This window comes from Lygodium microphyllum, chromosome 24 (genome assembly GCF_053477565.2).
Source record: "Lygodium microphyllum isolate KBCC chromosome 24, Lygodium_microphyllum_v1.1.10, whole genome shotgun sequence".
In the NCBI taxonomy this organism is placed as follows: domain Eukaryota; kingdom Viridiplantae; phylum Streptophyta; class Polypodiopsida; order Schizaeales; family Lygodiaceae; genus Lygodium; species Lygodium microphyllum.
Window position 1 is genome coordinate 38,243,267 of NC_141158.1, and position 14,955 is coordinate 38,258,221.

At 38.5% G+C, this 14,955-nt stretch overlaps 1 protein-coding gene across 1 annotated transcript; it reads left to right on the forward strand.

The window, feature by feature from the left end:
- Positions 1-9,024: 9,024 nt before the first annotated feature.
- LOC148014989 (uncharacterized) lies at positions 9,025-14,859 on the forward strand. The gene is made up of 5 exons (XM_087665952.1): positions 9,025-9,165; positions 9,328-12,852; positions 13,238-13,298; positions 13,556-13,779; positions 14,491-14,859. The coding sequence occupies exons 2-5, from the start codon at positions 9,431-9,433 to the stop codon at positions 14,576-14,578; spliced, it is 3,795 nt and encodes a 1,264-aa protein (XP_087522078.1). The 5' UTR covers positions 9,025-9,165; positions 9,328-9,430; the 3' UTR covers positions 14,579-14,859.
- The last annotated feature ends 96 nt before the right edge of the window (positions 14,860-14,955 follow it).

The window sequence follows — 14,955 nt, forward strand, 5'->3', positions numbered from 1 at the left end:
TGCTAATGTATTGTTGTAGTAAGGTTATAGATTTGCTAGACATGGTGAGGAATGGTCATGAATATAATATTGCAGGTACTTGTCCTGGGAGGATCAAGTCAGAATACTAGAAAGGTACTTGATCACAGATTACTGGGCACAATCTTCAGAAAGGCATTATGTTGTCTACATCCTATGTCTCAGTAAATTGAATGACAAGAATAGTATAATGGGTTGACATATTTGTTTGTAAAACTGAGCTCGTCTATCTAAATTAGATGATCTATGATGGTAGGGAGTAATGCCAACTCCTTGACATGTTGCATATAGAAATATGTCATATTGGTAATGATAATAGCTAAGTAAGAAGCAGCTGCAAAGTAAGGCTAGTGTTCCAAGTGGGAAGATCCACACTATAACCTGGCATTCTAGGTATTTAAGATCATTTAATCTTATTAGTATAACTCTAGTCTAAGCTTACTACTCACACAATTTAGGGGTAGAAGAACAACAACCGGACCCTCAATCTTAAAGATGCTTAGCTAAACAAGATTGGCTTATTTTGTAGAGACATTGCCCAAGTAACATGACTATCTAGGATACCCACTATTGAAAATATAGCTATTAATAGGGACTTATGGGAACCAATTCTGAAAGGTATTATGCAAGTTTTTTTTTTGGTAATTTAGTTATAAAAGCGGAGAATGAATTCTAGATATAGTCATATTGCCTTCTGTATCTTCAAAACTAAATGACATATTTTTGTACAACTGTTGAAAAGAAGATATGGAAATGCATCTGTTACTACATAAACAAATATTCAAGATGTATTTGGTAAAACTGTATGGTATTATTTCAACACTATGCATGGCCATTGTGGAGATAATCTGAGATCAATAAGTACCTATGTGAACTAACTTTAGTTGTATTAATCAAGCAAAAAGTAGGCAAAACTGAATAAGTCCACTCTTATGTTAAAGAGCATATATTCGTGATTGGTTTTAGGTGTAAAAATGGAAACTAAAGTATGCATTTTCTATATCTACAAAAAATCTAGTATGGGTTCTTGATCTTTTTAAATAGGTATGGGCTTTTGGCAATGGAATATGATATGAATTTGTTGGGGTGATCCTAATGATGTAGCCAATAGAAGGCTAAGACATATATGTCTCCTAACAGCAACATGTAAATTTGACTACTTGATCATGATATCCATAGATGTTTATTAAAAGAAACTATTGAATACTGGGGCTATATTAAATATAGCTAACACTAGTATGAAGGACAAGCTTAGTACAAAGTATGCATAAAACTAGGATAAAATTAATGCATCATTCCTAGAATACTAGCATATAGGTATAAGGAACCTAAGCATGCATTATTTTTTCATCATTAATAAAACCTAGAATTAGATGTTGGGTGATGCTTTGCTCAATAGTAAATAGTAAGATTGTATGAACAAAGAAAACATATCCTAGATTATATGAACATGATAATAGAAAAATTGATTTGAAATTGATTTATCAGGCAACAAGGTGTCTTATGTTGCCCACTCAATCCTTGCCTATATTACTAATGATTGGGCTAGTAGGAATTGAAATTTACTTAAAATGGCATTTTGTTGATCTTAAACCCCTTTATATATTTTGCTACTAATGATTGATATATTGATCTATGTGTTTTAGTGCATGTATGAAATTGATTTTAGTCTAAGGCTAGTTAGGGTTCATAGTTAGTGTTATTGTGGACATCGATAACAAGTGGTTAGGTGTAATAACACATGTAGTCCCACAAATAAGGGTAGATTCTTGCCTAACATCTTTGTGTAGATGGATACAAGTATAGCCCCTGATGTTGCAATAACAGTGGTTGTGGATCGTAACTGTCTTGCACTTACATTACAGTAATGAATGATGATGATTATTGGAAGCTTACATGTAGGTAGAAGTTTGCTATCAATTGTTTCTTGTAGTTGTGGACTACTTTAAATACAAGACAATTTATTAAAGTTTTTTTCCATACTTGTTTCTTGAATATATATAGTTCAAGTTTTTGAAGGGAAATGTTACATATACACACGCACGCACACACGCACATGCTCGCAAGTATTCTTTAGAGGTTCACATGGTGGCTTGATTCTCATAAAGAGAAAATAGTTATCAATCATGAGATTTACTCTCATGCCCCATCCCTTTTACATAGCACCAAGCTCCATCTTTTGAATTGACCCACCCTTGGATGTCTTGTGTTATGGACCAACTAATTTTCACACCTCTTGACCAACTAGTCTACATGACTACACAATTTCAATGACCTTTTGACTATTTCATTCCATCATTTTGCAATTACCCCAAATGATCACATAAAGCTCTGTAGGTCACTCTGTAGCATTACACTTAAACACTTGACTCCATAGGTGCATGATCATGAGTAAACTAGGTAACATGACCCTCTCACTTGATTGCCAAGCCGATCAATTTTGCTACACCACATACATGAAAGATAATTTGACCATGCACCTTTAACCATGTGTCATGATCACTACCTCAAAAATGATTAGCAGGTGCACACAAATATTTATCTTTCATTATCTTTTTGAGAAAGGCTCAAAAGATTGAATCTATGCCTTACAAATCTCTTCTTCACCTTAGTCTATCCTCCATGAAGGTGCCTCATTCCATGATATTGATAATTGAATCAATTTTTGCTTTCATATTCATCCTGATGCAATTAGCTGGCATACTAGCTGCCATGTAGTTACACACCTTGCCAGTCCAAAGAAATGCCAAGAAGTAACAAAAATCACATCTATGACATCCATAAGGATAAACGATAAAAAATGAACTCCTTCCCACCTTTCATTCCTCTTTGATACCCCATGATCTCAAGGTGGCCTTCCTCTTTATAAAGGGCAAACTATTCCTTCCCAAGTCCACATTTCCCCTCTCTATTTTCTCCCCATACAACTTGACGACGATTATAAGTTCTCATCTTTGCAAGTTTGAGTTAACTTCACTTGGTCATCCTTCCTCATTGGATAAATCTATTTTAAATGTAGAAGATAAATGTTATCGTTTATAATTTTTGGATTCATGTGTCTTTCTCTTTAATTGCATACACTCATTAAATTAACTTTTGTCACTCATCAAATTTAATCAGTCATTTTACTCTTATCACTCATAAAATTCAATTATTTTATACTATAGACCAATGGAAAAATACATTTAGAGCTTGATACATATATTTATCTATTGCAAGTCCAATATCTTGATGAACTCTCTTTCCTCTCTATATATTAATACACCTTTCTTAATTTGGACTAAGTTTAGAATGTTATTGCCTAAGTAATAGATATCAACATTGCATACTTTGTGTAGACAAATAGTTTTTAAAAAATACAGATGCATTTGCTCTAAAAAATTAACACTTTGATCAGCTTGCTTAATAATTAACTAATGGTCCTCTTAATTTAGGAATTTTATACAAATACCACCAAGCTCCTTCCCTTTTTCTTTTAAAACTTGTAAATTCTCTTAGTAATTGTCCAATATTTTTTGCTTTTTTGGAAAAGCAACAATCAGATCAACTCACACTTAGAGATAAAAGGCAATTGTTGTATACCACAACAATTATGTCCTTCTAAGCTTCAAATCAAGTACTATCCACATGATGTGAAGGGGATACCAACCAAGGTGATCCCCTTACACTTGTAGCCCATTAATACCTTTTAGTTCTCCACTAACTTATGTCTATGATTGGTTCTGTAGGTAATTTTTTAAACCCCAATGCAAGTGAGTATACATTGGGGTTTTCAATACCTTGATTTGGAAAAAAATTCCAAGTTACTTAATAAATGTGGTATAATAAGGCAAAAGTCAATATGCTACAAAAAACCCTAATGTATACTCACTTTATTGAGATTGGTTCATAGAGCTCAATATGTATTTCATATAAAATATCATGTAATCAAGATTATTGGGAAAAAAACATTATCTTATTGCCACTATGTCTAAAAGTTAGCAATCTATTTTTTATGATAAGCTCATTGGTAACACACACGTACTAGTGGTCATGGTGTCATTGTATAGTTATGATCTTTATCTTTTATAACCATTAATGGTTTTAATTGTTGTCTTTTCAAAATATGTGGCATTTTGAGTTGATATCTCTTGGGTATGGGGATACTCTCCTTGCTCCTACTACTTTTGTACAAGGATTAGTTATATGTATTAATGATGTAGAATTTCACCACATGGTCATTAATCTTGACTATTTTACCTTGATCAATGATCAGATTCCAAAGCCCTTCTACTCTTGCAACTAGATATTACTAGATGTCTAAAAATCTACCAAACACATTTGGTGGACCCTAAAGCTAGTGTAACAAAACACTTACTAAAAGCCTACCCATGTGTATAGAAGAGGGTGAAAAAATTCACTTTGAATGGCTTGATTCCTCTAGAAAATATTGAAACATGTGTTCACTATTAACAAATCCCCCTTTTTCTCGAAGAATCCCAAGCCAAAGACATAATTGAAATCCTCTCACCCTCTCCAAGCCTAAAAAATGTGTGATACTCCTCTCTCATTCTTCCATCACATTTCGAAGAGGAAGCCAATGTCCTAGCCACTACTTGGCATACTCCATCATGGGTAAATAACAAGGAGGAAACTCTTTATGTTGACACCTTCATTCCACTGCAGCATTTGGAACTCTTTCTTCTAGACAAAAACAACAAGACTTGGAGTTTTGGGGCTTATACTATTGTAGCCCCGATCCCAATTGAAATGTGGCTTATTTTACTTAGTGAAAATGATCTATCTATAGGAGCTAAGGAATATTCAAGACTAGCATATGAGGGGACTTCTTCTTTAGGATGTTAGATACTACTCACTAGGGAGTTCCATAGCCTACACATGAAGTTTTGAGTTGCTTGACTATTCACAAAAAAAAACTCGAGGCGATGAAATCTTCTAGTGGGGATGATAGATAACACTAGTTGAGGTGATGTAAGTTGTCTCTTGCAAACTAGCATGGGCCCTACCTTTGGGGGTCTAGCAATTCATTATAGTGCTAAGCAAAATCAAACCCACTTAATTGTGGTTTTGTACTACATGCTATGATATAGTCTACTCTAGGTTAGTTGAATTGAATTCTTTATGCAAAAACATAGTTTCATGGAAGAGGTTACTTTATGTCTCATAGCCCCAAAAAACCTTATATTCGAAAGTTCCCTAAGAAGTTTCCCAAATGGGTAGCCTCTCTCTCTCTCTCTCTCTCTCTCTCTCTCTCTCTCTCTCTCTCTCTCTCTCTCTCTCTCTCTCTCTCTCTCTCTCTCTCTCTCTCTCTCTCTCTCTCTCTCTCTCTCTCTCTCTCTCTCTCTCTCTCTCTCTCTCTCTCTTGTTTGACCATATATTTTACTTACCCTTGGATTTTAAAGTTTAGATCAATGGACTTGCCTATGGATCCACACACTTTTCAAGCCTTACATGCATATGTAAATAGGAATTTAAAGACAAAATGTGGCTTTGAGAGATATTACAATTTGCACAGGAGTAAAGCTCACTCTCTTTTAAATGATATGAATATACAATTGTGACTTTGATAGATACTTGAGGGGCTGAACCCCTCTATATCATGTGCATTCAAGGCCTATTTGAAAATACTATTCCCTCTAAAATTTTCTTAATAAAACACACCTCTTTTCTATTCAATCTATGAATAACCAACCCTTTTATATAGCGCCTTGTTGTATATAAAAAGTGTGTGAAATATATATTTAAAAATTTCCTTCTTTTGAACCTACACAATATACTTATATTTTGATGAGTGAACCCCTTGAGGGGAGATATTACAAATTTCATATGAATGATTTTAGCTTTCATTTTTTTTAAAAATCCTATAGGATGTAATAAAATGTAAGTGAGTGTACTACTTATAGATTCTAGTCTTTAAGATAAATTCCAAAAAGGGTAAAACTAAATCGTAGCGTTTTTCCACACTTCATTGGACTTCTTAATCTATTTGCTCCAAGTCCACTTCTCTTTGATTGGCTAGCCTCTAGTAACTTATTTGGCATTTGATTTTGACTGCCTTTGGAAAACCTCTATTTGCTCGATTTACAACCTTTATCATTTTGGTGTTAACATGTGCACAACAAAAGAAGATGTCACTAGGGTACAATAACACATTGCAATGTATATACCTCTAGACTTTAGCCATTGGATCCTAATTCACAAGAAGCGAGCCTTCTTATCCCTCATGACCATTTGTATTATGTGGCTGAACATATACCTATATAGTATTGTGCATTCTGGATCCTTAAGTCTCACTCATAGTCCTCATGGAAGGCTAATTTCCAATGGGGACATGTCATCTCTCATAATCTACAACCCTGGCACCGATGCATCTCTTTGTAGGACACATGCCTCTACCTTTGCAAGTCTCCGAGTCCTAAAAGAGTCCTGCATCCAACCTAAAAGCTCTATTACAATTCCATGCCTCAACATATAGTTGGATCACATAGGCCACGCATTGTCATGCAATGTGCCTCTTTGTGATAATCCATTATATTTCCATTTTGGAGCAAAGTGCCTTGCCATTCTCATGTGTTCCCAACTCCTCCAACTCATGTGGGGCTTGATTATTCCTTCTAGCTTCCTCCTCTATCTCCTCATTCATAATGGGGGTTGTGTATGCTTTGTTCAAACCATCTCTATCCATTCATTCTTGGCCTCATTCAATTTTTCTTTGATAAACACTACATTCTCTTTGACTGTGGGCACATCTTCCATGAATTTTCTTTTTAGGTTGTTTTGCCATGTTCTATAGGTACGTGGGTTTCTTTTAACTTTGACGACACCCTTGAAGAGATATTTTTACAACTTCGATAATACCAATGTTCTATATGTATGTGGGTTTCTTTCAACTTTGATAACGCCAATGCTAGACCTTCTTTGTCATAGGTTCCTCATACTTCTAATTCTTGATTCCACCCTTGAAGAGATGTTTTTACAACTGCATAATATTCTCTTGGAGTCCCAAGCCCTCGAAGTGGAAGACTTGGGTGCACTTGATGTTTTAAGCACTTTTTATTTTTGACAATAGCCTAGATATCATCAAGTCCATTTAGGTTTACCACTCTTTAGCAATGGAGTACATTATTGTAGAAGTTGCTTCACTATCTATAGCATGAGAAGAAATCCCTCAAGTCATCCCAAAATATAAAATGCTTCCTTAAAAAGAAAAACCCAAGTTTACAACAATGCTTTGGAAAGATTGTTAGAAGAAGAGGAGAAGAAAAGGGGTCCAGTGATTCGCCAAAGTGCTACGTAACAGTACTAGCCTTGTTTGAGGGTTTTTAGATCCAACAACCATAGGCTTACATAGATGTTAGGGGTGCCCCAAACCCTTAACAATCAACTCAACATTTAGCTTGTTTTACAATGTTGACCTTGGTGACTAGCCAAGGAGCTATATCTTACATCCTTCCATAAGTGCCTAACGACTCAATGTCAAATTGTTGGGAACTAACTTGTGTGTTCAAAGTTTCACTTGACATGCATTTCCAAAGCTTAGGAATGACAAAATTAGCTATTACATAGGCCATATTTTACATCATTCCATAGGTGCCTAACTACTTAATGTCAAAATATTAGGAACTAACATGTGTGTTCAAAGTTTCATTTGGCATACCTCTCCAAAGCTTAGGAATGACAAATTTTACATTGTTGATGGGTGGCCACTTTCCTTCTAATTTGTCAACCAAAATTTTTACACAAGCAAGATCCAAAACTCAAGCAAACAATTACAAACTTCCTTTTGAAAATGCATGTTATTAGTAAAATTAAAAAGGGTGCCTTCTTATAGTTTCAACCTTTAAACATGCCAAATTTACAAACAATAACTAGTGGAAGAAGAGAGTATTAGTAAGGACTCTATGACAATGCTAACAACCATGGCGTCTAATATTTAATGTAAATTTTCCTTTCAAAAAATGCTTAATGTTGCTTTTGACTTCAATAAGCCTTTCTTTTCAAAATGGCACGCTTAACTTACGACATGATTTCTTTTCTCTTATAAAACAACTGCCATGAAAGAACTTCTTACAATCACATGGGCAATCAAGAAGTGGAAGCTTGTGTAATAGTTGAGGAAAGACTTACAAAAGTTGTAAATAGGTATAGCATCATGGTGATAACCTCTAAACATCCGTCAACCTTAATTAAACTCATGCACTTGTGAGAAGAGCTCGCTTCCGTGTACTTGATTCTCACCTCCACAATTTGTTGGAATAGGCGTTTAACATCCTCATCTTTCATCCTTTGGAGGGATAAAAACTTTTCTCTACAAGACTTTATAACTTGCTCTTAAAAGCTATTTGGTTAGAACAAGTTTGTCCAAAGTTTTGAAAGCATTCGTGCAATGTTTTCTTAAACCATGAGTTACTAACCTACTTATACTTTTCTCTTCATTCACCAGCTTTTGGATCACAATTGTGAATTTGTGTGTGTGTAAGGTGGTGACTGGTAATGGTGAAGCAAGCGATGCTTGGAATTTTGATGCCAAATTGCAGGTCTCAATGAAGGATCTGTGATGCTTTCGGCTCTTAGGGTGTCCAATATGTCAATTTTGACTTTTAGTGTTAGATTGGAATCTATTAAAAAGGTGAAAAATACACTAAAGTATGTTTCCACAGTTGAGAAAGCACCCTAATATGTGCAGATATAGCATTATATTCATAGCTAGGACTTCTGCCATTTGTTAGGCTTGAGCTTTGACGCCCTCTAGACTCTGTCCCCCAAAATGGGAGACTGGAATTCACATATCGTTTCAAATTTGAAAAACCCAAATTAAAAAAAGCTTATTATATAAAAATCCTTTAAAAAAGAAACCAATTCTGGTGGGGCGACCGGCTTGAAGCCGCGTGCTCGCATCTCGGTGAAGCCGCGCCTGCCCTTGCCCTTGCCCGTAGCTGAAGCTCCGGCTCTCTCATAAAAATACAGCACAAAACAGCAAATTCAGCTCGCCCCCGTCTCAATCGACACAACCCAATCTGCTTGTCCCGTCCCCTCCCCCCCTTCCATTGATTCCCATGGCAACACAATTCTGTAGCCATGATTAACTTCTGATCATGGTAAATTGCTTGAATGGAACTATCCACCTCTGCTATCAAAGAAATTCAGGTATATCAGAGCCATCGTCCCTGAATTTCACTTGAATGACAGGATTATGCATAAGTTCATTGGTATATGTCGTCTTAGAATCGATCATTAATGCTGTTGCCTTGAATTTCACTTGAATGACAGTATCATTAGTAACTGATGCCTTAGAATCTGTCTTTGCAGCCTTAGCAGCTCAAGCATACTGGGTCATACACTCATTGGTTGGCAAGTCTTGGGTAGTAAGAACAGAGGTCATCAGAAGAGAGGCACTGAAAGGACCTGGGATATGGGATTGGCTCAAGAAACAAGGAGATGGCATAGTGCAGCTGGGCAACGTATCCAGGAAGACGAGCTTACCTTTGTAAACAGTGGAAGTCATCTTGCAGGACCTTCTAATGAGGTCTTTAATCTAGAGAAGGGAGAATTCCCAGCATCTTGGAACGTCGATGAAAAGCCGCTCTACAGGAAAGCAAGACAAACCACAAGGAAATCAAATTTCACGCCAATTGTGCATGCCTATATGTCTGAGAAGCCACTGTATAATCCTCCTCCCCGTAGACGATCAGTTTCTCCTTTTTTTAACAGACGGCACGGAATTTCCAGTATGTCTGGCCCTGGAGAACATGAATCAGAAGAGTTTCTTGCAAGTCCTAAAGAGAAAGTTGCACCCATCACTGTACACAAGAATGTACCTCTGCTACAGCTTGAAGTGCTCGATGACTCGAGAAATGAGAGTTTGGATGGGAAAATTGGAAAGCCAGTCTCGGGTGTGCATCCTTTCCAACTTGATTTGCTTGATGACTCTAGAGATAAGCAGCATGATATTCAGTGCTCTGCAGAAAACACAATCCAAACCTACCCCCATGAAGCTGACAATGGTACCTGTAAGGAGGATCAATCTTCAACTGCCTCTCTAAAAGAGGCTTCATCTGTTGTAACTCCTGACGTACAGTCTCCACCTACATTGGCATCGTTAATGGCTAAAAACCTAAATAAAAACACCATCTATCATGAGAATGCAGTGAATAAGGTTATGTGCGATCAACAAGATCATCACTTAATTCCTTGCGTATCTCATACACTAGAAGATGAAACTCAAGTTCAGAAAATGAATCCAGATCTTGAACAGTCTTATTCATGCCTTGCTAACAGCAAGGGACTGAAAAGTTTGCATCCAGACTACCTGGAGGATTTAGAGGAAACGAGTACTGTTTTACATGCAAGGACAGGTGGACAAGCTGAATTTGGGACTGTCTCTGAGCATGGCATACTTGCTTTGGGAGGATGTCATGATCACTCCAGTGCTTCTTGCACTGATAACATAATGGATGATTCAGCAACACCTGGAAAGGAGACTGTAAATTTTGGCAAAGCTTGGTGTGACTTAGTGATACATGAAGATGAACAGTGCTTGAAATCCGACTTGCTGCTGGCTTCTCCTAGGCGCATAGGGGTATCATTTCAAGACTCTCCGGGGTTGGAGATTGATAAGCATACAGATGAGCACAATAACTCACATCCAGGGGATAGTGAATCAACGTCTCCTAGGTGCATAGGGGCATCTTTTCGAGAGTGGCAGGGAGTGCTAGCTGATAAGCATACCGATGAGCACAATAAGTCACATTCAGTGTATAGTGAACACTTAGCAGCGACTCCTGGATGCATAGGGGCATCATTTCAAGACTGGCAGGGGCTGCCAGTGGATGTGCATACCAATGAGGGTTATAACTCAGATTCAGTGGATAGTGGAAGATTCAGATTCCATCATGTGTCTAATCTTGGCCAGGATGATGCCCTAGCCCAACAAGACCCCAAAAAATTCACTTCATCATTGAGCACTAAAAGTGAGAACCCTGGCACAACTGTGACATGTGATAGAACGACTCCTACTAATACAAGTGTGCCATCATTATCAATAGAAACAAAGAGGTTGCAGCAAGTAGCTCATCCTCAAGAAGAAGATAAAGCGATTGTTGATCAAGTTAAGACTGCATGCTACATTTCCTCTGACATTTCAGCCATTATTCAGAATGTGAATCCAGTGTTAAAGGCCAGGTTGTTAAGCTTTCATAGTGAACAGCTGAAAACTGTGGAGCTACTTAAAAAATCACAACTGCTAGTACAGACCCCTTCTTCCCAAAAGCTGCAATCTGATTTAGAAGCACGAGCACCTGGGCGTGGCTATGAAATGCTCCAAGTTGCCAAAGCCAAGTTGACCAAATGCCATGTCAGTTTCAATAACAATTCAAGTTGCTCGAATTGTAATTCAGAAAACACCCCCAAATGCATGTTTATGCAATCCCTTAGTGGAGTTTTACCGACCCAAGGTAATTGCCAATGCAAATTGAATCATAAGAGGATACAAATGCAGGCACATGCTGATTGTCTCCATCAGCAACTGAATTATTCACTGGATGGATCAGTTACGCATTGCTCTTGTGCATTCCCAGTAGTGCAATGTGTCAAGGATTCAAGGTGCGATGCAATGTGTGTTTCTCATGGACAGATTACTTGTGCAACTGAGCTAAAAACTATGTGCTCTTCCTTGCCAGATTCACTCATTCCTGCTGCCAATACAGGACTCCACACACAGGATGGGTCCCAGCATATAGGATGCAAGCTCTACCCGCCATGGCCAGGGGGTAATGCAACCCCCTATGTATTGTGTCAGCATTGTGATCATCTCCTTCAGATTCCTAACCTTGTTCCATCACAACGAGCAAAGATTCAAAGGCTCCGTTGCAGTCTTTGCTTGAAGGTGTCCAGATTTTCACAACGTGTAGCAAACATTGATATTCCGAAGCTCACAAGTATGAGTTCTGTTCTGCCATATGATGAAAGTGTTTTCAAAGATAAAAGTGTTATTTTGGAGTCAACCCGGCACCAAACTAATGATAGTGCATCCAAATTTGGATCGCAAGCACTCACATCTCAACATAAACCGCAGGAGAACTTGACAAGCGCAAGTAACTTTGCTGAAGACTTGCATCACAGATTATCAAATGCTATCTATCAGTGCAACTCAAAGACTGGGAATTGTGAAACCAAAAGCAAGCCTCATGGATCCATGCAGGATGACATTGTGAATAAGGATTTCAGCATTGCAAACATGAATCAGGGCATTACAAGGCTGGATAGAGTACCCTCACAAACAGCTAGAGAAACGAGGGATGGTCTCAGTGTAGGCTTGCCAAAGGACACAGGGAGGTTCATCTTAAGGGACAGCAAACCTGATGATGTTTCTTCAAACCTTGTAAAGGATGGCTGCAAAATGGAAAACCCTCCTATGTTTGCAAACTCAACCACTAGGCTGCATGGGCTTGGGCCAGTTCCCGGCTCTTCACTTCTCGAACACTTTGCATACGACTCTGAAGCATTTGGCATACAAGTACAGAAGGCATTGTGGTTGTATACATTAGCTTCCCCACTTTATGAAAACCTGGCTCTGGATGCAATCCCTGAGGATTTAGAGAAGAGTTTATATCTAGGGCAACACCCGGACAAGCAAGAAGAAATTCCGCTTCCAGTGAACAGAGGGCCCAAGTTCATTGCAAAACTCTTAAAGAAGAGTCTCAGTGAGCTAGGCAGGCTGAACAGAAGGAAAGCAAGCACCCGTGGGCAAGTCATTGTCAATGGCTATCAGATACCAGATGCAGTGGTTAGTCAAGCTGAAGAAAGAGCAGGGACTATTCATCCAGGATCTTACTGGTAAGCACAACCTTTGAAAATCGGTGAACATCTTTAATTTGGCAATCAGGAACTATTCACATCTCTGTCCAACATTCCCTTCTGAAGGTGGATGATATGTCAAAACAACATGCCTTGGCTCTGATGATGAAGTCTGTGTGATAAAACTCTCTAGCACCTTGATATTGTAGGATTGTCATGAGCCACCATGTAATGGCACCCTGTTTAGTGTTCTTGATGTAGTATCAAAGGTCGGTAGGAACCTTGAACTAGTATCTAAAGGAGTTGACAGCATCTTTATATGACATGTCAACAGTCATAGTAGGTTGGTCTCTGAAATAGAATGCCTGAAAGCTGTCCTAAGTTTTCAGATTCATTAGTTATTATGGTTTTGTTTTGTGCGCAGGTATGATGCAGAATGTGGTTTCTGGGGAGTGATGGGAGGTCCTTGCCTCGGGATTATTCTAGTAAGTCTCTCTTAAAGTAGAGAACTGTGCAATTTATAACATGCCAAGGTCCACATTGCACAATCCTATAAAGTACAAGGTTTCTAGTCCTGCCGGCCTGAAATTTTGTGCAGCAATCTTGGTTTAAATTGAACCTTTCTCTGTTAGCTAGTGCCAATGATCTCTTAATGCTTAAAGAAAGGAACAACGTTTTTGTCCCAGGCATTTATCCAGCCGGAGCATAATGATTACAAGCTTGTGTGAATTGATGTATGCAGCCATTTATCAGGGAGCTGGATCTACCCATGCCCAGGCAGTGCACAGGAGGAAAGACAGGGGTTCTGGTGAATGGAAGGGAGCTGCATCCAGTTGATCTGGATGTGCTGGCTCAAAGGGGCTTGCCTACGACACCCGGAAAGGAGTACCTAATCAACATTATGGGGCATGTGGTGGATGTTGCCTCCGGACAGCACCTCATGAATTTAGGGAAGCTTGCGCCCACGTATGTGATACTCTGTGTGTGTGTGTGTGTGTGCCTGTGCTGATTTTTTCCCCCTCTTTCCACGGTGAATCTAAGTAAATGTCCACGCCCAGTGCTCCAACTATAATATCCATAGAACCACTCCTTACAACTGTAGGATGACCTCTCTGTTTTGCGAACTGTGTCTGCATATTATCCCCTTGTTTCCTAAAGACTTAAAAGTTCACAGGAAGGTGCAATACAGAACAAGTGCAAGGCACCAATCCAGCCATGTCTAATTGTGAACTCAGTATACTCTAATCACATCTCAGCTATGTCCCTCGGAGAACTCAGTATGCCTCTAATCACAACTCTGCTATGTCACTTGGAACTCAACATGGTAGCACGCACTTCTGCCATCGGCATGCAATGCCTCTTGCATGCTTGATGGGGTCTCTAATGTCAAGTCTCGAAAATCCATGACTTCATGCACGGACAGATGTAGAAATATGGTTTCACACCTGACAGAGTACAGCAATGGCAACAAGTTCTAGGGCATGGAGGGTTCACCTTGAACGACTTATAGGGTAACAGAAACAGTCACAAACCTAAGGGGGGATTCGCCTGTAGCAGCACACTTGTTGGCAATGTGTGTTAGGAACCCTGTTTTCTCTTCTTCGAAATCTTGAATGAAAGTATTTGAAGACTGTCTCTAAGTGGGATCACTCTGACACGCTCATGTCGGATTGGCAGGGTGCAGAAGAAGGGGCGCGGCTATGGCATGTTTCAGCCGTGGGAGGCAATGCTTCAGGATGTGGATAGCGGCAATGCTAACAACTAGGGAAGACAAACAAGCAAGAACAGGCAGGATTTACCGCAAACATGAAGCGAGACCCATAAACAAAGGAAGAAGATCTGTAGAGGGTAAGGGCGCCAGTAATATATTATACAGGTGCCGAACAGCAAACACTTGGGTCAGTGATGTTACCACCCCCAACAAAGAAAAAGAACAACTGAGCAGCCCTCAACACCCTTACATCCCAAATTGTATTTTTAAATTATATAATTTTCTTTTGACACTGCCCTCAACACCCTTACATCCCAAAATTGAATTTTTAAATTATATAAAAAATTAAAATAAAAAAGTAATGTTAGACTCGTTCAATTCCTCTTGATATCCCCTATATGTTCATATATTCAAATCTTTAAAATACTATA